Consider the following 26,029-nt stretch of genomic DNA (forward strand, 5'->3'; position numbering starts at 1 on the left):
TTTATTCACATTTTTAGACAACTTTTGGTACCAAATTTATCGAAATCAGAGAAAAAAAGTTCTGTGCTCGCGCTTGGCGCTTATTACACTGACTATATCGTTCAAGACTGTAAAGAATCACAAAAGTAGCCGTATAATTCCTCCAAACTTGGATGACTTAGATGAACTGTGAACTAAAGTTAGCCGTTAAAATACAGCTTACACTTTTGACCTTATGATTGGGTCGTTATTCTAAACAAAATTTGTCAAGAAGTGTGGCTCAACGGTCACTTAATCTCACTTAGCGCTCAATTATAGCGACCATGGTCTGCGACTGGCTGCAACAGGTGCATATGATCTGTTACACGAGATATCCTTGTGTTTGGCTTGTACTAGCTTTAATTGGGTATTTCGTCACAAGTCATGCGACTTGTCATGCACAAGTCATGCGACTTGATACATAATACCCAGAAAAGCTTACCGGCTGGCCGTGGTACTAGCGCGCTCACTAAATCGCTCGCCCAAACTTTTTCATTCAACTGCTAACGCGCATTTTCGCATTGGATAAATTGCAAAATTGGTTTGACTATCAGGAGTGCTCGTTCTATCCTTATATATACGTCTTTACGCTTTGCTTCTCGGAGGAAGAAAGCAGCAGTCTCTCTTATGGCATTGTGGCGCATGGAAACGTATCCACCTAGTTTGCAGTCAAGGGCGTGGTAGATACTGTTTACATTTCCACGGGCACATTTAGAGGGCACTCCTTGGATCTTCCTTACAGCCCAATTGTATTTCAATTTTATTACACCTTATTACACCTTATATTCAGTTATTCTATACTTTATATTTGACTATACACTTTACTCGATTAAATTCTGTGATACATGATCACAGGTATGTTAATTTCGACTTCGAGTGATTCAAACTTAAAGTTCATCGCCAATGGCCAATTTGTGCTTTCGTTAACAATTTCAGATTTACTGCCGTGTTTTTGTTGGGTTGACCGTTTTGTGGAAATCTACCGGATCAGGATGACTCAAGCCATTCGTGTCCTACTAAAGCTTCATCAAAACAAGGTACATATATGTACACCTTCATCATTCAACTCCGGCATCTATCAATCACGATTTTTCACTATCAGTGTTTCATACATCTTTAAGCAGTGTCACTTCGTTATAAGCAGCTTTATATCTGGTTTCGATTTTTAGTTACATTTTTGAGGTTTGAAGTGTCGTTTTTTTCATGAATTTGCTGGTTTGTAAAATTGTGCCATTCACAGTTTAAGTCTACATCATTACCTTGGCGGCTTACTTAGTAATATCGATTGACAGCAATTTAATCATGGAAATGTTAGGTGAAAACTCAAATTATTTGTTGTTACTCTTTATATATTATGGTAGTTCTTGTTCTCAGTCATTTTATGCAATTTATTTAAGCTGACTATCAAAACCTTCCCCAACTTGTTTAAACATAATATCATTTGAAATCATAATTGGAAAATCTATACATATACGTATATGGACACGTTCATTTGAGTTTGAGGATATTGGTAAACAAAAATAATAGCGTTTTTGACGATAGTGGCTTAATTTTGACATCTATTAACCTAGCACGTTCAGAAGTTCTGAACATTAGCCACGTAACCCATACTCCCATATGCACTGCTCAGAAAGAAAATCTATTGTTGTTAGGCACTATAATGTTTCAATTTTGTGTGACTTAGTTAACTGCAGTTGTCTAATTATCATTCCTTGGTCTGAAATATAGTAGATTAGGTCAATCTAACAATTATGATACAACATTGGTTAAAGGGCACGGATCGAATGGTTACAAGGCAATATTTGGGTAACTTTGTCACACTCAGAATACCATACCTCTATAGCTCTATTCTACTGTGAGGTGTCCTCAAAACCCTTTTAACTCATTATTTGATGGCTGATCTACCAATCATAGTCCTAAAATATGTTGTTTTGAGTAGTTAGCTAATACAGGCACTTGGTTATTGGGAAATGAGGTTAATTCTGTCACAATATAATATATATGGAATTTTAAATTTGTGGCGAATTATTTATATCTGATTTTGGTTTGAAAGGAGGGAAAACTTTATATGATGACAATGTAGTTGATGCAAGTTAAGATCAGTTGATGTTTACATTCAACATTGTCACAAAAAATGATACGAAATCGTAAATAGGTTAAAAACAATGATTATAGAATGAAATAGTCTCTTATAATAACTCTTATAATAACTGATGTGACAAAGTAAACATGTCTTGCCCCTATTTTGAAGATCTATATAATATTCTATAACTCCTATCTATTAGAATTCAACATTCTTTCAGAAAAAATTGGTAGAATATAGTCCAGAACATCAGAGCTCAAGTTTAACAATTTTAGGTTAAATTTGTCAAAGTCACTAAAAATGTGATAAAATTAACTTTTCCTGCCACAACAATTTCAAGATAGTGTGTTAAAATTGGCATAGGATGCTTTATTGCCTATATTAATCGATCCAAACTACGAAAGAATATAAATGTTAATGTGATGACGATTACCTAACTCTAATAATAACTGATGTGACAAAGTAAAGATGTCTTGCCCCTATTTTGAAGATCTATAACTCTATTAGAATTCAACATTCTTTCAGAAACGATTGGTAGAATATTGTCCAGAACATCAGAGCTCAAGTTTAACAATTTTAGATTAATTTGTCAAAGACACTGAAAATGTGACAAAATTAACTTTCCCTCCCCCAGGCCCCAACAGTATCAAGATAGTGTGTTAAAATTGGCATAGGATGCTTTATTGCCTATATTAATCGATCAAAACTACGAAAAAGATCTGTTGACCTGGAAAAATCGTCAAAAAAAGAGGTCCAAGATTTTCAAAATCGAATACAAAATTTTTAAAGGCCTCGAAATTCTAAAAAGAGTGAAATCTTCTAAATGGTCCTTAGAACATATCCTGAAAGTTTCAAGGTGATTGCTCAAAAAATGTAGGAAAAGATAGATCTTTAGATTCGATTTTCAGGGCGCGCGATTGAAAATCGCTTGCGCAATACAATTACACATGAGCGCTGATCTTTGACCGGTAATAATTTCGTCTAGGAACAATATTTTTCCATGGGACCAAAAGTAGCAGATAGATATCACTCCCCTCTATTAGAAACAACTATAAAATCAATTTCGAGAGAAATTTCATAAATATCTGATGACGATTACCTAACTCTTATAATAACTGATGTGACAAAGTAAACATGTCTTGCCCCTATTTTGAAGAACTATACCTCTATTAGAATACTATGTTACTTTATCGTCAAAAAAATTTCGATTAACTAGTTATTTTGCCAGCAAAGAGCTAACAGAGTTATAATAATTTGTTGTCACGAAATTACCCTATTTTTGACCATGTTGCGGTAGTTTAATTGTAACACAGTTAACATATTACCACCCGATAATGATTTATGTGACTGGTGCATGGTACTAGCAGTATTGTTTGATCCATAGTACGTATTATAAGGGCTTTAAGCTAGTATATCATTATTTTTTCAATTTCACACATGTTCAGATATCATCAAGATTGCGTGACAAAGTAAACTTGTTTGTGCCTTCTGTGTTTAAATTCCTCACGACTATATGATATAATAACAATTCCTAGCACTTCCAAGCCATCAAATAAACCTACATTACTCAGTATTGCTTATCAGGGTGCCCTAAATATTCTTCACATATTTTCTTAAATGTGTGACAGAGTAAACCTGAGTGCACCATCTAACGAAAAATTCGTCAAATATGTAGGTAATGGTCATATGTACCCATCCAATCAACTGGACACTCAAAAATTTGGTCAAAAACGGCAGCAAGGGGTCCATATTTACTCCGTCACATGTTTATAGTGTGACAATGTAACCATTTCCGTGCCGGCCGTATTTAAACAATATCTTATCACCTGATTAAGATATCGTTATGTGCCAAAGTTAGCCAAGAGGATGAGACGATTATCCTAACCATCAAGGGTTTGTGTAATTTCATAGTGTGACAAAGTCAACTACACTGTGCCTTTTAATAGGGTCACTTATATTTACCAATATCCTCAAACTCAAATGAACGTGTCCATATAGTTTACTAGTTAGCTCTTACTCTTAGCGCTTACTAGTTTAGCTCTATCTGGTCCCCTGCTACACGGCATGTAAACAGGGATTGGCCAGTTAGAGGCGGTCCGTGTAGGCCATATACACTGTGCTATCAGCTATACCTATAATTATATATAGTTCTTTTATTCAAAGTTCTGATTGTTTCTGAATAGACTCAGTGAAGTCAAATTCTAATGGAAATAAATAGCTGAATAACGTATCGACATTTCTACGTCATACTCACATTCTCAATAAATGTATTTAATTGTAGTTGTGAAAATAGTTTAAAACTATCAGAAATTTGAATAAAAGAACTATAAAATCATGAGACTCAATAACACTACTATACACGAATCCACCAGATTATATATAATATATAATAATATATAATAAATAGTTGTTGCTTGGTTTCCCAAAGAGAGTGCTCCTTAAAATACTCAAACTCAGATGCCCAACATAACTGAACCAGCAATATGAGTTATCATGTAGAAAGAAAACCAATCTCACTGTTCAATTCCCATTAAAAGATTTTATATTTAAAATCTGGAGCACGTCATAGCGCCAAAACTCAAGCTTCTTGACTACTCCTATAAAACATTCGATAACTCGCATCTATTACAAATAATACACTACGAACAATGTATACACTTTTATATATTTAAAATCCTCGTCCAAACTTGTTGTCTTCAATATCTGACTTGAAATTAGTGTACTGCTTCTTGACGACAAGAATATGCTGATTACAGTGATCCTCTGCACTATATAAATTTGTGCATACATCCATGTGCATACTTGTTTTAAAAATATGAATTTGATAATATACATCACATAATATCATTAAGGGGGTATATCATCAAGGTTTGATAATTTTTCGTTCATACTTCATGTTAACACTCCTATTATGGTTGGAATTGATTAATACAAGAAATAGAGCAGCTTATACCAATTCTCCGCATTAAATTTATATTGTTGGGGCACAAAATGTTTTTTATTCTATCACATTTTCAGTGACTTAGCGAAATTTAAATTAACATTTTTAAGTTAAACTTAAGCTCTGATGTGCTGGACAATAATCTACCAATCATCACCAATCATTATCTTATCCAGAAAAAAACACAGTCACGCCTTGATCGATCTTATTAATATTTTGACAAGAACCATCAATAGAGCAGTTGTATTCAGATATAAAAATGGCTTTTTGCTGAATTGTATGACTTATATATATTGTATGACTTATATATATTACTGGAATTGCTAATAATGACTAAAATGCTGAAAACAGTTACTCACTCCAATATCTACTAGTGTAATGTGAACAATATTTGAGCAAAATATGGTGAAATCAATGGAATTAGTCAATTGGAGGTTAAAATGGTTTGCTGATTTTTGGCACTCGGTTTAATTTTATTTTGAATTGGAGTTGACGAAGTGAGAGTCTCCACTCAGTGGAGACTCTCACTTCGTCAATCCTATGTACAAATCAGGAGGTGACCGGGAATCCCGGTACCGGGATTGGCGATTTTGAGCTATCCCGGTCCCGGTCCCGGTCAACCGGTCAAGTCACATTTTTCATCCCAGTCACGGTCCCGGTCCCGGTCCCGGTCAAATGCTGATTTATGATCCCGGTCCCGGTCCCGGTCCCGGTTAGTTCAGGATTCTTGGTCCCGGTCTCGGTCCCGGTCAATCACTCAAATTTGCCGGGATTTTGACCGGGATCTTTTACATAATTTCATTCACTGTGATTTTAAGTTTTTACTTTCATTCATTGTGAATTTCATCTTTAAACAACCTCTGAGCCAAATAAAACAATGTTTAAAATTGCTAAACAAGTTTAGGTAACTAATATCGTTACATAACTCATAAGTGCAGACTAACATCAAGTTTTCAACTCGGGCTACGCCCAATTGTCAATTGGAATTGGAGAATGAAACTGTTGAATAATTTGAGGGATCATTGATTGAGGAATGAGGAATGAGGGTGAACTTGAGTAATCAGTACATGAACATTATTGGTGTAGTACATTAGGCCCATGCCCCATATTGAAAGTTTTTTCTAATTTAATATTCTAGTTATTACTTATTCAAATTGTTCAATTATAATGTAAATGAAAGTTGCAGCTTTCAATATGAGAATACCAGTTTTGGTCCCGGTCATCCCGGTCATCCCGGTCAAATCCCGGTCATCCCGGTAAAATTGGATTGTTGGTCCCGGTCCCGGTCCCGGTAAGATAGAAATCCCAGAAATTATTGGTCCCGGTCACGGTAAATTGATAATCTCAGTCCCGGTCAAGTCACATTTTGTATCCCGGTCCCGGTCCCGGTCTCGGTCAGGCCTAAAATCATGTCCCGGTCACCTCCTGTTATGTTATAAAACCGTTCATCTGGAGTTAAACCATACATCTAAAGTTTACATCATCCTGTACCCTATCATGTACATTCCTGATTCCCGGAGTCAGTGATTCCGGCTTATTCGACATTCACATTATATGCCTCCTCAGAAACAACAATGTGGTGACCGGCTTTCATTTTTTTATTGGCGCACTTCAGTTTTTACTCTGTCATCAGTGCCACCGGAAGGTAATAGTATTCTTTGGTTAGTTTTTATAGTGTACATACAGACATAATCTTTCGAATTATTACAATGATATATTGTGCCTTTAATAGGGTCACTTACATATATTTACCAATATCCTCAAACTCAAATATGTCCATATATATTACGAAAAATATCGTTATTAAGACTTCGGCATTTGGCAAATATATGAAAAGCTATAATGATACGTTCTACTTTCTTTCCAAATGCCGTAAAGCATTTATTTAGTTAGGTGAACCTACTGTCAAGAGTTGAGGAACAGCTAGGCTGGTTGTAATCCGCTGCTAATCCAGTTATATTCCCGGAGTTGGAATTTTAAACAAGTTCTATTTTATGCGAACTACACTGTTGTATCAGGCAAAGTTCATATAATGAATGTCGAATAAACCGGAATAAGGAATGTAAGGTACATGATAGGGTACAGGATAATGTTAACTTTAGATGTAAGGTTTAATATAACGTTAACTCCAGATGTACGGTATTATAACATGATGATAACTCCAGATGTAAGACACAAGGTAATGTTAACTGCAGATGTAAGACACAAGCTAATGTTAACGTCAGATGTAAGACACAAGTTAATGTTAACTCCAGATGTAAGACACAAGGTAATGTTAACTACAGATGTAAGACACAAGTTAATGTTAACTCTAGATGTAAGACACAAGGTAATGTTAACTACAGATGTAAGACACAACCTAATGTTAACTCCAGATGCAGACGTAAGACACAAGGTAATATTAACTACAGATGCCAAGTAAGAGGTAAGGTAAACTTTAAATTTGGGGCAGAAGGTAACGAGATAGCTCTACACAATTATTAATTGTCTTATTATATTCCATATGTTAATATGGAATTGATAGTATGTTCGCAAACACGAGTATTAAAGTAATCCATTGTTAATTGTGCCTCTGTAGATCAAAATTTAAAATTTGTTGACAGAATCGTCGAATGAGAAGTTACAGTATACCATCTGCAAAGTTTTAGTTACAGGTCTCAAATATGAAACATGGCTTATGTGTTATAACTGTACTGATTTTTGTACTCCTTAATTTTCAGAGGGCATGAAAATGAGAAAGATAAAGAAGAACGGCTCGACGAAGAAAGAAGGAAACATTGACGGAGATCTAAAATGGGTGGAGGAAAATATCCCATCAACTCTTGGAGACACGTACGAATATTTGTTTTTTCTAATTTCCATTTTAGGCTTCACCATATAACATACTTTGTGGCGAATTTTCTTTTACAATCACTAATCGATCAGTTATAAAATAATTATCATTAATTAGATACCTTATTATTATTATTATTTCAGTGTGTTCGAGAAACTTATGGACTCGGATGAAGAGGTCGAACACAGAAAATACGAAATGTCCAAAATGCAGTGAAACATATTACCATACCAACTGGTTACCACAGCAACTGGTTACCACAGCAACTGGTTACCATAACAACTGTTTACCATACCAACTGGTTACCATACCAACTGGTTACCATACCAACTGGTTACCACAGCAACTGGTTACCACAGCAATTGGTTACCATAACAACTTGTTACCATACCAACTGGATACCATACCAACTGGTTACCACAGAAACTGCTTTAGGATTGCTTTAGGACTCATTTTTCCGATTAAATTTTATTGTATGGAAGCAGTTTAATTTATTTTCGTAGATTTCACTCACAATTTTAAGTCTGTAATTTAACTAAAACCCATGAAACACTGGAGTATTTGGAGAATTTGGAGTATTTGACCATTATGCTCACGTACTGTAATGTGTCGAGAGTTTTTTTTATTTTTACTATTTGACAAAATAATTGATCTTTTTAGTGTGAGTGTGATTTCAACTTTGAGTTTGAAAATATTTTGAAACGACTTTCGATATTATTGATTATTATATTTAATAAACTGTCTCAAAGCCCTTAGAGGTGGCTCTATACGGGTCTTTACAACAACAAAAAAACCAATGGATGTAGTTGCGATTCTGATTTTGATAAATGTAGACGTTTTCAACAGTGTGCACATCGCTGAGTTTTATTTTGAAACCAAGGATTTTTATAAAGATTACAGTTTGGTGTGAGAATAATTCGAAAAAACGCTGGTCGAAAAATGTTAACGTAAATATTTATTAATTTTCACCACAAACTTTTGATTATGTACAGCTGGACTTGATGATCACGTAAATATTCGGACTTAATTTATAAATAACCAACTTATCTCTTTTATTTAATGATATTGAACAGATATTAAGACAACTCGACCAGCAACAACAGGCGACACGTGTTTATTTTACTGTAGAATAATTGATATCATTTCATGCATGCTTTAGTTGTTTTGGAATTGATAAAATTCGACCGAGAAAAATCGTCAGATTTAAAACAAGTTTTCATTTCTCACGGGGCAGAATTAATATCATGATTAAAGTTAGATTTCCTCTTAATTGAACATACAATGCACTTCCCACGAGTTACCCCCGTTTTGGTCGAATTAATGTTAATGTCTTTCGTGTTAATGGATTTGCTTTCGGGGATACATTATTATTTTTTGAGCTCAATCGTTGCTAAAATTTGCTAACATCTTGTTACATTTGTTAATGTCAATTTGTCCTTGATAAATGAATATATCTTCACTTCTCTTAAACTAATAATAAAGATACGTTAACAAACCCAAACTAAATTGCATGATGAAAAAAGTGCCACGCCCTATTTAAGGGTGTTAACTGTTAAATGATAATGCTTGTAAAAATTTACGATTTGTCAAAGAAATTCTATAGGTCGAACATAAGTGTATAAATAGATTCATGCATAATTATGACAAGAAGTTCGATTGTTGTTCTGAACTGATAGCAAATGGTAAAATAGGTACCAAGAAGATTTAATGGTCCCATTTTCTATAAAACATTTTATTTGTTTTGTAGAATGGCCTATTCTTGTGTCATACTTGGCTTAGAAAACGCTGTCTTCTTTCGTTCCTGATTGTCTCACAAAATTCATCTACTAGATATAAATTTTATCATTACTAGTACAGACAAATCCGTCTGAAAAAATCGATCTGCTGACACACGAAGCTTTCAGAGGATTTTTGACGTTTTTGAGTCCTAATAGGTGCCCTCTATGGCTGACCAACTTTTCCAAACTTTTCCACGTGTCTTAAGGCCACTTTTTGCCACTTTACCACTTTTTACCACCTTTCTTGTTTGTCAAATATCTTTAGTTGTGAACATCGTAAAAGGTTGCGGATCAATTGAGTGTGTTCATATTACCATGAAGAAAAACTTTTGTTCTAACAATTTTTACGTCAGAGAATCATTTAATTGGATAATTATCAATTAGCTAATTAGCAAAATTCTAAAATTTTTTTATTGGCTCAAAATGATTGGAATAGCTTAAAACACGGAGAAAAGTAGTTTTTAGAAAAACTTTGAAAATTTTTCACTTACATTTTTTTTCGAGACTTGGAAAAATTTCGAAAATTCAAAATATTTTTTTCCGCCAAAAGTGATCAAATCGCATGAAACGCGGAGAAAAATGCTTTTAAAAAAAACTTAGTGAATTTTTTGTTTCAAGAATACTTAAATCACCAATATTTGTAGTTGGAGTTCAGTAAATCGCGGCAGATTTTAGTAATCAGGAATTACTAAGTGGAAAGGTCTGAAACTGAAAAACGTTAACCATACGATATAAGAGTTTCATAACTAATTACAATACAGCCTTATCGATTTTCACAGAAACTGCACCAATGGTACAGTCAAGATCGAAAGACGAAACGATAGCCTGCTGTACTATCATTTTATTGATTTCAATGATGAATCAGTGTGGTTAAGATAATCACATTTGTAATAAATAAAACCTCTCTGTACCGTCAATTGTGCTAATCTAAACCGGCCTACCTGGATTACCAGACCTCTTCTTTTCCTCAACAATCAAACCAAGTTGTTCATATCGCATTTGGTGGGCGATGTAAGTACATATCGAGTTGTATTCAATCACAATACGACACAATGCAATACGTGTATATCATATTATGGCCCTTAAAGTTAATGAGGTATATGAAACATTCTATACCGTACACTTCTCGTTTCTCCCGTGAGAGGCCCGGTATGGAGAGGTTTTACAGTTTATCACGAAAACGTCTACTTGGCCTCATGACTCTTTGACAGCTCAAAGAAGGCAAGAAAAGACCAGAAAGCTTAAAATGTCAACTCGCTCTTTTCAATGCTCTTCGATCTGTCCCACATTAATCCCGAGCTGATCATCATGGGCCCCGAATATCGTGCGGAAAGAACCTGTATTTTTACTTCACAACGTCCGGATTTCAAATCAACATCCTCAATAACATTAACAATCCTTCCTGATCAGGATCTGTCTCTATTAGCAATTTCCAAAATATCCTGACTCTCGTGGAACATTTCACTGAATGAATTATTACCGGTTCTTTACCAGTACCACCCCTTGCCCGACGCTCGTATCTAAATCTTATCCTTGCCCGTATGTTACCCTTGTTGATTTTACTTTTAGCCGACCCTGACATATGGGGGTGATTTTATCCCGCATAGCAAATGAAGCGGTATGCAGTACAATACAAAACAAGTCACAGTAGATGTCGGAAGGAGTATTTACACTTGCTTCCTGCACCTGGCTGTTCCTTAGTTTCCCCGGTCTGTTCTTGCCTTCTTCGAACTGTAAATGAGCCATGAGGCCAGTATACTTTTTCGTGATTAACTGTAAAACGTCTCTATACCGGGTTTCTCACGGTATTAAGCGTTTCATAAACCTCATTAAGAGCCATATAATATACACGTATTGTGTCGTATTGTGATTGAATACAGCTTACATCGCCCACCAAATGCGATATGAACAACTTGGTTTGATTGTTGAGGAAAAGAAGAGGTCTGGTAATCCAGGTAGGCCGGTTTAGATTAGCACAATTGACGGTACAGAGAGGTTTTATTTATTACAAATGTGATTATCTTAACCACACTGATTCATCATTGAAATCAATAAAATGATAGTACAGCAGGCTATCGTTTCGTCTTTCGATCTTGACTGTACCATTGGTGCAGTTTCTGTGAAAATCGATAAGACTGTATTGTAATTAGTTATGAAACTCTTATATCGTATGGTTAACGTTTTTCAGTTTCAGACCTTTCCACTTAGTAATTCCTGATTACTAAAATCTGCCGCGATTTACTGAACTCCAACTACAAATATTGGTGATTTAAGTATTCTTGAAACAAAAAATTCACTAAGTTTTTTTTAAAAGCATTTTTCTCCGCGTTTCATGCGATTTGATCACTTTTGGCGGAAAAAAATATTTTGAATTTTCGAAATTTTTCCAAGTCTCGAAAAAAAATGTAAGTGAAAAATTTTCAAAGTTTTTCTAAAAACTACTTTTCTCCGTGTTTTAAGCTATTCCGATCATTTTGAGCCAATAAAAAATTTTTAGAATTTTGCTAATTAGCTAATTGATAATTATCCAATTAAATGATTCTCTGACGTAAAAATTGTTAGAACAAAAGTTTTTCTTCATAGTAATATGAACACACTCAATTGATCCACAACCTTTTAAGATGTTCACAACTAAAGATATTCGACAAACAAGAAAGGTGGTAAAAAGTGGTAAAGTGGCAAAAAGTGGCCTTAAGACACGTGGAAAAGTTTGGAAAAGTTGGTCAGCCATAGAGGGCACCTATTAGGACTCAAAAACGTCAAAAATCCTCTGAAAGCTTCGTGTGTCAGCAGATCGATTTTTTCAGACGGATTTGTCTGTACTATACTGATAAATAGAGTTCTGATATCTATAGACTTATCAAGCCTTTTTTTATGATCCAAAATGGCAATATCTGGTCTCTGAAAACCACAAATATTGACTTATCCGCGGGCGCGGAACGTTTTGAGTGAACTTTGCTAGTCCAGACCATGTGGTTCGCCGGTGCTAAAATTATCAGAGATAACTAACGCGCATTTAGGAGACGCGCAAAAGTTGAAATTGTTATTACGGTTTGGGCGAGCGATTTAGAAAGAGCCGAAGTTTTGCGCGCTCATTTGATAAATCTGTGTTTGAAAAGTCAACAAAATATTTTAAGTTCCGCTTTCTATTAACTTTCCAAAATATGAAACGCGCGCTGATGGCTGATTTGAACTCGTCGCAACGGTCTTGACACTTGAAACCTTTAATTTTAATATTTGAAACAAATATTTTACCAATTACGGTCATACTCAATACTGCACTTGTTCAACATATTGATTGTGCCGCGTTTATTTTGCTATTCCATTTGTCATTCCGCTGCGCTGGCGCTATTTTTAATATTCAATATTTTTGTTTATTTGCCTAGTGGCATGGAGCTTCACATAGCCATGTGCCTACGCGTACTGCGTGACGCGCTTGTTCATTGTTTCACGGCGGTCGCGCGCTACTGCAAGCGAGAGGGCTCTGGTTAGAGCAAGCATGGAGCTTTGTTCATTGTTAATGGACTAGCCCGGCGCGCACTACTTCGTAGCACTTGCCTTTCGAGAAGAAAGAGGCGCGCGCTACTTCGAAGAAATCTAGACGAGTGACAATCAGTTAACATGGAGCTCGACTTTATATTATATAAAAAGGAGGGGGACCCCAACCATGTAGCTGAGACACTTCGCAGTTCACAGCAAGTATAACAAAATGGCTTTCGTAAAATTGCTATAATATAACTAAAGCCTTCGCGCTTGTATTGTTTTTTTTTAATTTGAAAATTCAATTAATCATTATATATATAAATCAAGCGTTACATTTCAGCCATGCGAAATTACAATGACATATTTTGATACACTAAATGATAAATGGTACTGCAATATAAGTTGCTTAATGTTTGGCCGGATGACAACTAACGAGAAAAATAAACTTGATTATATAATAATTAATTCGGCTGAACCAACACATAGCAAGAGCCACATTAACGTTTGCGCTTGTATTGCATTTTGCATTTGCGCACGCCAAGGAGGCTGCATTCCACTTATGAAACAAACTCGTTACACTTTCGGAGTACGCGATCGAAGACACACGTGACATGGTTATGCAAACTCGTGAAAGGAGTATCAACTGCCGAGTGCCAGAAGCGGTTGGGAATGCCACTATATATAATATGGGGGGGGGGGGGGGGGGGGGGGGGGGGGTGGGGGAGGGGGAGGGGGGAGGGGAAACCATATTAAAGTATAATAAAGTATATCCCCGGGTCAAAATCGGAAAAAATCCTACATTTTAATATACTTTAATATACCTATAATTAGAAGATTTATATTCTTCGTTAAGATTTACATGATGAACTATATTTTTCACTCAGATTCGCAAGATAAGCCTGTTTTAGGACTAGTACATGAATTTCCATCCAGATTGGTCAAAAATTGGCTGAGCTATGAGGTTAAAAAAATATGCCCATATTTGGGCATACACTTTTGCCCAAATTCGCTTTTGCCCAAATTCGATAAAATTTCAATATTTTTTAATGAGACTAACTCTATGTGAAAGATATAACTCAGTGTTTGTTGAATATATCCCTGAGAAAAGGCAGTAAGTCCAGATTTATTTGCAGTTTTTATAGTTTTTGGCCTATAACTTCCACAGTTTTAGTTATATCGAAATAATTTGTATGTGTCGTAATCAGCTCAGCAAGCAAAAACTTTTGGTACTAATAATTCAAAATTTAAAGAAATATTATTTTCAAAATTTTTGAACCTGAACACAAGGGTCCCTTGTGTAAATTATTGAAACATTTTTTGAAAAATTTGGTGCTTTAAATATTGTATGTTTAAATTTTTTTCCCAAATTAATGCGTCTGACCGAGCTGAATACGATGCTGTAAAAATTATTCCAAAATATTCAATATTTAAGAAGTTACTGGAATGATTCTTCGGAATTTCGCTGGATTGTACAACTTTCGTCTTGGTAGATTCCAAACACAAGGAAATTTTCCTTCTGGTTGGTAATGTACTCAATGATGGAAGTATAGTGTATTGGCTATGCCCCGCTTACTAGTTTAGCTCTTTCTAGTCCCCTGCTACACGGCATGTAAACAGGGATTGGCTAGTTAGAGGCGGTCCGTGTAGGCCTTACACTGTGCTTTCAGCAATACTCATAAGTATTTCCGTGGCTGTGGTTGCAATGCGCCTAGTCTACTGGAATGATTCTTCGGAATTTCGCTGGATTGTACAACTTTCGTCTTGGTAGATTCCAAACACAAGGAAATTTTCCTTCTGGTTGGTAATGTACTCAATGATGGAAGTATAGTGTATTGGCTATGCCCCGCTTACTAGTTTAGCTCTTTCTAGTCCCCTGCTACACGGCATGTAAACAGGGATTGGCTAGTTAGAGGCGGTCCGTGTAGGCCTTACACTGTGCTTTCAGCAATACTCATAGGCATTTTGAGCAAGAAATTATCCATTTTTCGTCAATATTACACACTTGCAATGCACAGGAGGCCCACATAATTATATTGCAAGGATATGACCAAAGATATAGAAATGTTTTATTTTTGTGTTGACTTTATCTGAGGAAAAATGGACTTACTGCCTTTCTAGAGAGGAATCGGGTGAAATCGATCCTGATAAAAGGCAGTAAGTCCGCAATTCCCTCAGAAAAGGCAGTAAGTCCAATGTAGATGGGAAAATAGTTCGGTTATTCTGGAGGAAAATGGTTTTTATAGATCTGTGTTGGTTAATTTATGCTTTTAAGCATGTTTAGGACATATGACAACAATTTATTTACACATAGATGTCAAAATTAACCCCGTTTATACGAATGAAATTATCTAAAAAACGACAAACACGTTTGTCCCATTTTCTCAAAATGACATCGATGTGACTTACTGCCTTTTCTCAGGGAACGGCAGTATAGTGTATACTTGTATCACGTTGCGACCCCCACAGGCGTTTCACCCCTTTATCGTCCTGACGATACAGGCGGGTCATACAACGTATTATTATTTATTATTAAGAAACTGTTTACACCATTAAAATATTCAAAACCCCTAAAAGAAATCAAGTCATCCTAAAATGGTGATCAGTACAGATCAAGACAGCTAGAGTTAAAATTTGTTTCTCCAAGCAACTCTATCTAGTTAACGAATAGTGTTCGTGTCCTTCCACAACCCCCTCTCATTGTGTTTTTGACGGAGGAGAAGCCTAGTTCATCCGTCTGCATCGCTTAATCGAGTTGAAAATTTAGCCAATAACAAACTAAATTACATGTTATACTGATAGCAGGTGTAGAGTTTATAACATACAAATTCTAAATTTTTGACGGCTGACGATGGTAAGTCGCTATGTTTAATTCGGGACTTTTATAGTCTTAAGTCTTGGAGCTCAAAATGTCTCGTGCTGTGGGCCGTATAAACGGCGCACACCACCGCCCCGCCTTACTGCTTACATTACTTCATGGTTGCAGGGCGGAGCTGGTGCCGTTTGTCTCGGCCTCGAGTGGCGAGTGCTTGCCCATCGAATACACAATTGAAACACTAATTATTTATTGGAATTCTACAGTTTCCAAAACGAAGTACGAGGATATATTAACTTTGAGCTTTGTTTTGGCGACTGCTTCATCGATGGGCGAGTAGGTATTTGTTGTTTAGCAGTGTTGAATATTGGAGCAATTATATAATGCAATGTATATCTCCATCATAATATAGGCTAGTGTAAACATATATAATCAATAATACAAACAAATGGTATTAGTAACTCGCTAGATTATAGATGTTATTTAAACACATATGTTTACGTCAATTATTACTAAAATTAATATTCTTTTTGCTTTAATATAATTACATGTCACATAATGGATTAGTTGAATGAAACGTGTGCTACAAATGTCTACGCCTCACGCAAAACTGCGTACCGCTTAGTACTTCATGCTTGAGCGGTACTGCGGTTGACAGTGGCGCGCACTCAATTTAATCACAAATAACGAGCGCGCGGTTTTTTGGAATCTCTCCATTATTATATTAATTAGGTCGCAGTGTTCACGGCCTGTACTGCGTGAACGACAGAAATATATTTTAAATTATTTTGCTTCTGAAATTTTGGCTCTAGAAATTAAGAAATGTGACATGTAATTGTAAGATATGTATTGACATGTATTGTAAGATAACAATTAAATAGATCATGTGCGCGGCGCCTACAGCTGACCTACGAATTTCTGAACAATTTTAAATTGTGGCTGTGTGCGCGGCGTACTGTATATGTGTTTGAAATTGAAATTTGAATTTATTTATGAATATAACATTATGTATTGATTGTTTTGTGGTAAATAAAAAATTTTCTTTCCTAAAAAAAAAAAAAAAAAAATTTCTTTCCTATCATCGGCTAATATCTTAAGCTTATTAAGATCATTCAAAGAGTTAAGTTTTAAACCTCTACGGGTCAAATCATTAACAATAATCTTGAACAAATTCTTACGATGCGCACCGACGCGCCCTTTACAGTTTGTTGTGACAGCAAACTTTAACGCTAATGCAGCGGGGGAGTCATCAGCACTACGCAAGATATGACCTAGGAGCTTCCACCTTGCTTTAAGGACACGATCTGATAGCTTAACTGAGTTACATCTTAGGTATAAGTTTGCATTGGATATTGTTCCATGAGGCCAATAAATGTTCAGTAATGATCTAAGGTGTTTTCTATGGCAAATGTCTAGTTTTTCTAGTGACTTTGCAGTAGGACACCAACTACTGCAATTGTACATGATGATTGATACAATTTGGGCTTCGTATACTGCTATCTATCAACGTATGACAAGTGGATACTAAGTTAAAAGGCCTCCATGAACAAAATTGGAAAAATTGCACATAATATCTCGGTTCGGAATACTAGCCAAAATGACTTCATTAAAATTGAAATAACTCCATCAGTTTTCAATATTTTTTCAAGAACTTTTTGGAATCGATTAAGAATTGCATTTCAAGCTTATTTTGGGCAACAATTTTTGATGTAGGCCTCCAAGGAGATAGGGATATATTAAAGTATATTGTAGGTATATTAAAGTATATTAAAGTATATCGGGGAAAATCCTACATTTTAATATACTTTGATATGGTTGCCCCCCCCCCCCCAACATGTGCGGCGCTCTTTTCAAGCTACTAGCACATTTAATTACATTTAATTACATTTAATTACATCCGTGAGATAATCAAGCAATAGTCTAGCAAGTTAAATAACGTATTTATGAATACTTAGCATGCACTAATTTATATGCCCTAATTAGAACATCGAACCTTCTTGTGCTTGCAGTATCGTCAAGCACGTCACGGGAAGGCTCATGGTTAGGCGAAGTAAGTTATTTCACTTGTGTTAGCTGAAGATTCCAGCAATGGTTGTTATCAAACTATAAGGTAGAATATATGAATGACGAATTAATTATTAAATTTGATAAAATGGTAACAATTTAAAAATCCATTTCATTATATCTTTGACTTAATTTTCTAAATAAAACAGTTTATCAGCTAAAAGGTATTCGCTTTTTTCTCATTCCACCTGTTGTTGATATTAGACTATTGGTGTAAATGTGTTCTACTTCAATGATCCATTTTATTTATTGTATGCATTTTTCTTCTGCCTCTCATGGCTAGTGTACATAAAAAATCAAATCAAATCAAAACTTAATGATATGTAAGATCATCACAAATATATATTCATAAAAATATCTTAATGATTAAAATTACAAATTTAATAAATAACCTGAATAACTGGAAAAGATATTTTCAAGTGGTGCAATTGGCAGAGCATAATCAATTCAAGTGGTGTAATAAGCATAGCACAATACATAGGTAACGGAAATGGTCCATTGCTACAAATATTTCTGAACTTTAAACAATCAAATATATGAAATGAAATGAAATGAGGTATTTATATCCCGCTCATATGATTAACCAAGAACACAAGGAAGGTGGTTAACCATGTCAGAGCGGTTGACTGTGAGTGATGTGAGCAAATGTGTAAAAGTGAACAAAGTATAACTCATCATAAGGCAAAGACAAAATTAAAACATCTTAAATTATTGTAAACCACACTAAACTAAATAGAAGCAGAAACCATACAATACATGTAGGTATAATAAGTAAAACAAAATTTTAAGTAAAACAAAATTTAAATTTTATTGCCATTACAATGAATAAGGATATCATAATAAATATAAGTAGACATACGATAATAAACTTGTTACATCCAGTACAACCCAAGATGTCAGCCGACTAACAAAAATAAAGAAAGCTAGCATGTTCATAGTTTTTCTAACGAGCATACTTAGGCTGTACGGAAATAGCTTTAATTCTACGTCATATTAAAAACTTTACATCATTTTTGAGATACAAAAATAAATTTTAAAATAAATAACTCTTTTGCTGCTTAGGCGCGGCACCGCGCTTGACCCACATGCTATACAGCGTGTAGCAACACAGCGCTGAAAACAGAAAATGAATAATATAAAGGTAAGTACAGTGACATAATCAATCAAATACACACATATTTTCAAAACACATCATCTTTAATAAATTATACCTAAATGACCTAGTTCAGGTTAATAAACTTCTGCTAAATAGGGATGAAACCACAGATATTAGGCAAAAATTATTTTGATGTACAAAAAGCTGTAGGGGGCATTAAAAAAGACCTAAGTGCCAATGTTCTCCTGTGCTTTCATGTCTGTGAAAGCACTGCATTGTCACATATTGATCAGGTCAATTTCGCCTTATCATTCTTTGTTGATAGTGGTATATCATTGCATTCACCACATCGCATGTTGTCACCCCTCCCCCCACAGCCTCTCTCCTCTAGTCCTTATTTTTTAAATTCTGAGCCTGGGCAATTCCCTAAAGTTAAATTAAACCATGCAAATCAAATAGGCCAAAAACTTCTCTAACTTGATCCTGTCCGAAATCGAAATGAATTGTTATTAAAATTGAGTTTGAGACAGTGAGTCAATTCTCCATTGTCTAAGAAAAAGCCATTGTTGCAATTCTGTGTTAAACTTGTTTTATATTTTCATTATATACATCTTATTTCTTATCTTCACTCAAATGTTTCATGTGACACCAGGGCAATGGATGTATTGATCTTTTGCACTACCATTATTTTGCCCTTGTGTGCATGTGAAATGTGAAAGTCATTATGCGAGGAAAAACTTTATTCAGAAAGCTTCTCACTCATTTTTTCGCATGAACATCAAAAAATGTAGCTAGACTTAATGTAAACTTCTTTGATAGGTCAGTAATGGGAATTAAGCAGCTGTCCAAGGTGATTGCTGACATAGCACCTGGCTCAATTAAGCAGCAAGAAATGAAGGTTAGGAATGTTGTATATTTGACAATCTTCTCATTCTTGGCTATCCTGCATGATAATTCATTGCTGACTTAACCTGATTTACATTCCTAGATTGATTTGTTACAAATAAAATACAATAATTTATTTCATCTCCAAAATCTTTTCAGAATTACTTCGGGAGAACAATAGCTGTGGATGCAAGTATGTGTTTGTATCAGTTCCTCATTGCTGTCAGAACTGAAGGATCCTACCAACTAACTGACGATAAAGGAGAAACCACAAGCCACATCATTGGGATGTTTTACAGAACAATCAGAATGATGGACAATGGTCTCAAACCTGTATATGTATTTGACGGTTAGTTGATTTAGTTAATGTATCACTCAGATCGTGCCACTAATTATTCTCATTATTAAATGGTTGTGATCTCATAATCATATTAAATTTACAACAAACACATCAAATATTCATATTTCCCATAATGTCTGGCACTTGTGTATAGTTGATAAATAGTTCTCTTTCTATGCTGAACAAATAAGTGACGAATATTTATGAAGATACATTTTAAAATTTGATAATATAGATGACAGTTTGAAAGTATCAATTACATTGAAACTTCACCTAACAAAGATTCGTCACTTAGTTGAACAAAGAAAGAAAATTATCAAACAGTCTTACCTTAGATAATTGTATACAGTGTATATTTCATAATCGATAATTGTGGGCGACTCTTTGTAAGTCTTACTTTTACCAGGTAAACCACCAACAATGAAGGGAGGTGAGCTGGCTAAAAGAACAGAAAAACGTGAAGCTGCTGCTAAAGAATTGCAAATAGCTGAGGAAAAGGGCGATGCAGAGAACATTGAGAAATTCTCGAAAAGGTTTGCTTGCTTTCCAGAAATCTTTTGGGTTGAATCCAAATCATTTTAACTTTTTAAGTTAAGATAAAAGATCTTATAAAAAATCCTGCAGAGCAATTAATTTATTGTGAATTGACACCGACTTTGAATTAGCATAATCTTTGAAATTGATATGTTATATAACTTTATGTTATTTGCTTAAACTGTTTAGGATGCAACCTAATGTCATGATCTTTTTGAACTTATTAATTATTAAACTGTTAGCTCGCTTCATAAGCATGTCATGTTCGTTCCAAAACTTTTTATGTCCTATGCATACACTCCTCGATAGTAATCTTGATCTAGTATCTTTGTTTCACACAATAGAGCATAAGTTCTGTGGTTTATCCACTGGGCTTAGAGTTTGTGTTTAAGCTACCAAATTTTATTTTTTTAAATGTTATTATTGGAGCAGTAGATACGTTTCATGAAAGATTATCAGCAACAAATGTTCAGGTTGGTTAAGGTTGATAAGCAGCACACAGAAGATGTAAAACGTCTGTTGACCCTAATGGGTGTACCTCACGTCACTGCACCATGCGAGGCCGAGGCCCAGTGTGCTGAGCTCGTCAAAAAGGGCAAGTGTTATGGTGTTGGCACTGAAGATATGGACGCTTTGACATTTGGAACGAATGTAAGTGACTTGTTTATATTTATATAAACAAGTCACTTACATTATATTTATAAATATAATTATAATATAATAATTGTTATTATATAATTTAATATTGCAAATGTACAGTGTTACACTCAACAATGTTTTGTTTAGTAGCGACCAATTGTTATGATATTGTTAATGTTTAACCGGTCTTAACCCTTTACCTTTTCAATCTTTCACCAATGTGTGTGTTTTGTGTTATAATCTAGCTTGAGTGTATAACTACAGAGCTCTATGAGCTTGAGTACGTTGTGATATATGGGGCTCATTGTGTACATGTTAAAGTGTTACATCATGTGAGAATTTCAAAACTTTCAGAAACTGGTTCGACATCTGACGTTCAGTGAGTCCAGGAAGATACCGATACAGGAGTTCGACCTTGACAGGATACTGAAAGAGTCTGGTCTCAGTATGGACAAGTTTATTGACCTCTGTATTATGTTAGGCTGTGACTACTGTGATACCATTAAAGGTTTGTTGTGAATAGTTGTACTTGTACTAATTGCTGAAGATTTTTTCCGTGCTCAATTAAGGTTCCGTGCTTTTGATAAGTAATAAATGACTGCACAATGAAAATCTGCTTGTAATAGTGATCAAATCAATTAAAAGTAATTATTAATTACTTTACTTTGACTGTCGATTTATTGTTATAATTTGTTTGATTTTGTTTTAATTTGTACATGTCCCCCTTTAGGTATAGGACCGAAGAAAGCCTTGGCTCTGATCCAAGATCACCAAGACATAGAAACAATCCTCACTAAAATAGACAAGGAGAAGTATCCACCACCTGCTGACTGGCCTTACAAAGAGGCTAGAAGGTAAATCATGGTATTATCTTTGACATGGAAATTCAGATTCACTCCGTTTTTTAATGATATTATGATTATATCGAAAACTTAATGAATTTAAAATATCATTATTTCAGGTTGTTTAAAGAACCTGATGTCGAAGATGGTGATAAGATAGAGTTAAAGTTTAACGACCCCGATGAGGCCGGTCTGATACAGTATCTTTGCAACGAGAAAAACTTTGCAGAGGAACGTGTCAAAAATGGTGTAAAAAAGATCTTAGCAGCTAAAAGCAAATCCAAACAAGGAAGATTGGACAGTTTCTTTAAAGTTCTTCCTTCAGCTGCGCCCTCACCCAAAGCAAAACGTAAACCTGATCCCAAGTCAAAAGCTAAAGGGAGTGCTTCAAAAAGAGGGAAGCGATGATGCATAACTATTATTTGCATCTGAAATATTTCTACCTTATACTGGTAGACACGGTGCATTCTAGTGTTGATCTTTCTATGATCCTTGCAGTGGATAGATCCACTTTTTAAATGCTGACAATTTTTAGATTTTTAATGGTTTTTACAGCTTCATTAATTTTCCTTGTATTATATATTTAAGATTTTATTTACCATTGTATTTGTTATATTTCATTATAATTTAAATTAACATACTCTAAATTGATGATTTTCATGAGTCAATCTAATGAAATATAGACTTATTAACTCATGGTCGTGCTCCTTAACTAACCTGGTTTGCTATTATTTACAGATTAGTAATAATGCAACGAAATTTCCCCATAACTCTTTATCAGAAAACTATCCAATTCCAAGACTGCCAATGATAATCCAGAAAAGACCAGCCGACATGGACTCGTGTTTACTAACAAAAGACACTGTCTCTTCAGAAGTCTCCCAGCCTTGCACGTTTCACCCTTTAGTGCTAGATTATCTCAACACAACATTCTCCTCCGAACAGCTGAGTGAGATATCATGTAGCCTACCTCTTCCTCCTAAAAATACCACAATACGAGTCAACTCTCTCCATTACAAAACAGCTGATGTGATATCAAACCTTAAGGCGCTGATAGGAAGTCAGTTCAATGTGACAGAGCATCCAATACTCGGGGATTTAATTGTTGTTTCTGGGAGGAGAAGAGAACTATCAGACGAAGGCTGTCTTGGTAGAGTTGTTGTCGATCAGAAATGCGGTAAAGCAGTACTGAGAGGAGCTGACATATTTGCTCCGGGAATAAAGGGACTGCCACATCTCCAGGCTGGTTCTAAGGTCTCTGTTCACGTTGATTTAGCTCAAAAATGCAAGAAAGGAGAGAAAAACTACGACGGCTCAACGGTTCACATTGCAAACGGTGTTTTGAAATTGACACGTTTTGATATTTTCAAAAATATGGTTAAAAGTGGCGTTGGAGTTGAGATAACTGAACGACGTATCGAACTTCCCAGTTTGAACGGGATTTTAGAAGAGCAGATGTTCCTACAAAATCTACCCTCAATAGTGACATCTCATGTTTTAGACCCACAACCAGGAGATCATATTTTAGATATGTGCTCTGCTCCCGGAGGTAAAACTACACATATAGCTCAACTTATGGGGGACAAAGGCACTGTTGTTGCCCTGGAGAAAGTTCAAACCAAAGTTGAAAAATTGAAATCAAACGTTGCCAAACAAAACTTAAACTGCATCAGTGTATTCAAATGTGATGCCACTCTTGCTTTTAGCGAAGAATCTGACTCCTTATTAAAGCCACCCTTTGGGAGAGAGGTGTTTGACAGAATATTACTGGATCCACCCTGCAGTGCCATGGGGCAGCGGCCTCAACTCACCAACAACCTACAGCTCAAAGAGATATCTACATATCCCTCCTATCAGTGGTGTTTTGTTGCTGATGCTGTTAAAATGTTAAGGTATGGCGGAACATTTGTTTACTCAACATGCACTTTACCCAAGCAAGAGAATGAAATGATGGTTGCCAGGATATTGAGGAGTTTCCCGGAAATGAGACTGGTTGCCGCAGAGCCGCTTTTAGGCCAGCCAGGGATTCTTGTCGAGGGTCTGTCTAATGATGATGTTTTGAAGGTACAAAGATTTTTGCCTAACAGTGATTTGGACAGTAGCGTTGATGTGGATACTATTGGCTTCTTTATCGCTAAGTTTGTGAAAGACAAAGTGTAGTGACTTTTTCTAGTATATTTATCTTATGTTGGTCAGATCGAATTGATTTCTTTTGTCTCGCCTCTTTATCGGGATTTTGATAACAGGTTTATTTGACAAATAATTTAATCCAGCAAATGCCTAATACATATCTAATATCTACAACAGTTTAATACATTGTAATGTTGACAAAATATCATGACATACAAATGTTATAGGATGAAGAGATTCAGTCTGTTAGTGGCTAAAGATTCGGAGGGTGGTATCGGCAGAAACAACGAACTTCCTTGGAGATGCAGGTTAGTGATGGTCACATGTAATGAAACAACTTATAATGAAACAGCTTATCATCCTCATGATGACCTTTCATGTATAATTATTTAAATCGACTTATTTGCTTCTAAAGTAAGTTTTCCTACCACAGGAAAGAATACAGACATTTCGTCGCCACTTCTAGCAGACTGAAAGACGGGAAAAAGGCAGCGGCCATCGTGGGACGGAACACGTGGGAGTCGATCCCGGAGAAGTTTAGACCGCTTAAAAATAGACATAACTATGTTATATCATCAACTATCGAGTAAGTGTATTAGAGTTTAATATTTTTACTTGTCAGTGAGTTTAAATAGTTTAACGTAATATGTAAATCAATCATCTTCTAAAGTTATAACTGAACAGTAGAGATCATGTCCAATTATGATTATATGTACCGGATAATTGTACATGTTTACGTTGTGAATAGGGTATAAATTGTTTCTAAAACATAAAGTTGATGATTGATGCGAACTCGTCCAAACCATTCAGTGTAGCCAATCCAGGAAGTGTGCCAGTATTTAAGACACTGAGTCAGTGTATGAAAAAGATAGACGATGATGATGAGGTTGGAGATGTTTGGATTTGTGGTGGTTTCGGTATGTACCAGGTTTGTAACCATACATTTTGTATTCTGTCCTGCCCGGAAATTGTATGCTATCTCTTAAAATTCTATAAAAAACGAGAAATGTTTTTTAATCAAATCATTTTTGTACCACATAAATTTAATCACCGTCGTAAATTTCAGGAGGCAATGAAGAGTGACAGACTACACAGAATGTACATAACTATGATACAAGGAAAATTCGACTGTGAAGTGTTCTTCCCTTCCTTTGTTGAAGAAGATTTCAACCTTGTTATGTAAGTTTTGTAAGTTATATAAGTTATATAAGTATTTCAACCTTGTTATGTAAGTTTTCATATTCCATCGTGCTAGGCTGACATTTTGACAGCTTTTCTTTAAACGATGGTAGTTCTAATTTTTCGATTATCTTGGCACTGAGAGAACACTATTTCAGAGATCCTGATGTGCCACAAGGGACAGTAACGGAAGAGAATGGAATCTCCTGGTCCGTCAGTGTTTTTGAACGGAAGAAATAATATAACATTAACTTATAATAGGATACTTTTTTCGTTTTTGTTATATTTATTTTCCCTTCATATTTTATATTTAATGAAACTATAGGTTTTCTATTTTAAGTGACTGACCCTGATTTAAAATGTTTTCCTGAC

General features: G+C 35.3%; 3 protein-coding genes across 3 annotated transcripts; all 3 read left to right on the forward strand.

The window, feature by feature from the left end:
- Window positions 1-19,931: 19,931 nt before the first annotated feature.
- On the forward strand, window positions 19,932-24,088 carry LOC134811286 (flap endonuclease 1-like). Its single transcript, XM_063818062.1, has 7 exons — window positions 19,932-20,006; window positions 20,153-20,342; window positions 20,740-20,866; window positions 21,341-21,518; window positions 21,861-22,014; window positions 22,237-22,360; window positions 22,468-24,088. The coding sequence occupies exons 1-7, from the start codon at window positions 19,935-19,937 to the stop codon at window positions 22,754-22,756; spliced, it is 1,134 nt and encodes a 377-aa protein (XP_063674132.1). The 5' UTR covers window positions 19,932-19,934; the 3' UTR covers window positions 22,757-24,088.
- Window positions 23,156-24,545, forward strand: LOC134811282 (tRNA (cytosine(72)-C(5))-methyltransferase NSUN6-like). Its single transcript, XM_063818059.1, has one exon. It carries the CDS (start codon window positions 23,156-23,158, stop codon window positions 24,506-24,508), a length of 1,353 nt encoding a protein of 450 aa, XP_063674129.1. The 3' UTR covers window positions 24,509-24,545.
- A 161-nt stretch (window positions 24,546-24,706) lies between these two features.
- Window positions 24,707-25,988, forward strand: LOC134811288 (dihydrofolate reductase-like). The gene is made up of 5 exons (XM_063818065.1): window positions 24,707-24,786; window positions 24,912-25,064; window positions 25,289-25,406; window positions 25,545-25,657; window positions 25,816-25,988. The coding sequence occupies exons 1-5, from the start codon at window positions 24,707-24,709 to the stop codon at window positions 25,895-25,897; spliced, it is 546 nt and encodes a 181-aa protein (XP_063674135.1). The 3' UTR covers window positions 25,898-25,988.
- The last annotated feature ends 41 nt before the right edge of the window (window positions 25,989-26,029 follow it).

The sequence above is a fragment of the Bolinopsis microptera genome, chromosome 2 (genome assembly GCF_026151205.1).
Source record: "Bolinopsis microptera isolate Bmic1 chromosome 2, MBARI_Bmic_1.0, whole genome shotgun sequence".
Lineage (NCBI taxonomy): Eukaryota > Metazoa > Ctenophora > Tentaculata > Lobata > Bolinopsidae > Bolinopsis > Bolinopsis microptera.

Excerpts from the sequence above, each read along its gene's own strand:
- LOC134811286 (XM_063818062.1), top strand. The coding sequence starts at position 19,935 with ATGGGAATTAAGCAGCTGTCCAAGGTGATTGCTGACATAGCACCTGGC. Across the intron at positions 20,343-20,739 it reads ACCTGTATATGTATTTGACG|GTAAACCACCAACAATGAAG; the intron begins GTTAGTTGATTT and ends TACTTTTACCAG. Across the intron at positions 22,361-22,467 it reads CCTTACAAAGAGGCTAGAAG|GTTGTTTAAAGAACCTGATG; the intron begins GTAAATCATGGT and ends TCATTATTTCAG.
- LOC134811282 (XM_063818059.1), top strand. The coding sequence starts at position 23,156 with ATGATAATCCAGAAAAGACCAGCCGACATGGACTCGTGTTTACTAACA.
- LOC134811288 (XM_063818065.1), top strand. The coding sequence starts at position 24,707 with ATGAAGAGATTCAGTCTGTTAGTGGCTAAAGATTCGGAGGGTGGTATC. Across the intron at positions 25,065-25,288 it reads GTTATATCATCAACTATCGA|TGTAGCCAATCCAGGAAGTG; the intron begins GTAAGTGTATTA and ends CAAACCATTCAG. Across the intron at positions 25,658-25,815 it reads GAAGATTTCAACCTTGTTAT|AGATCCTGATGTGCCACAAG; the intron begins GTAAGTTTTGTA and ends ACACTATTTCAG.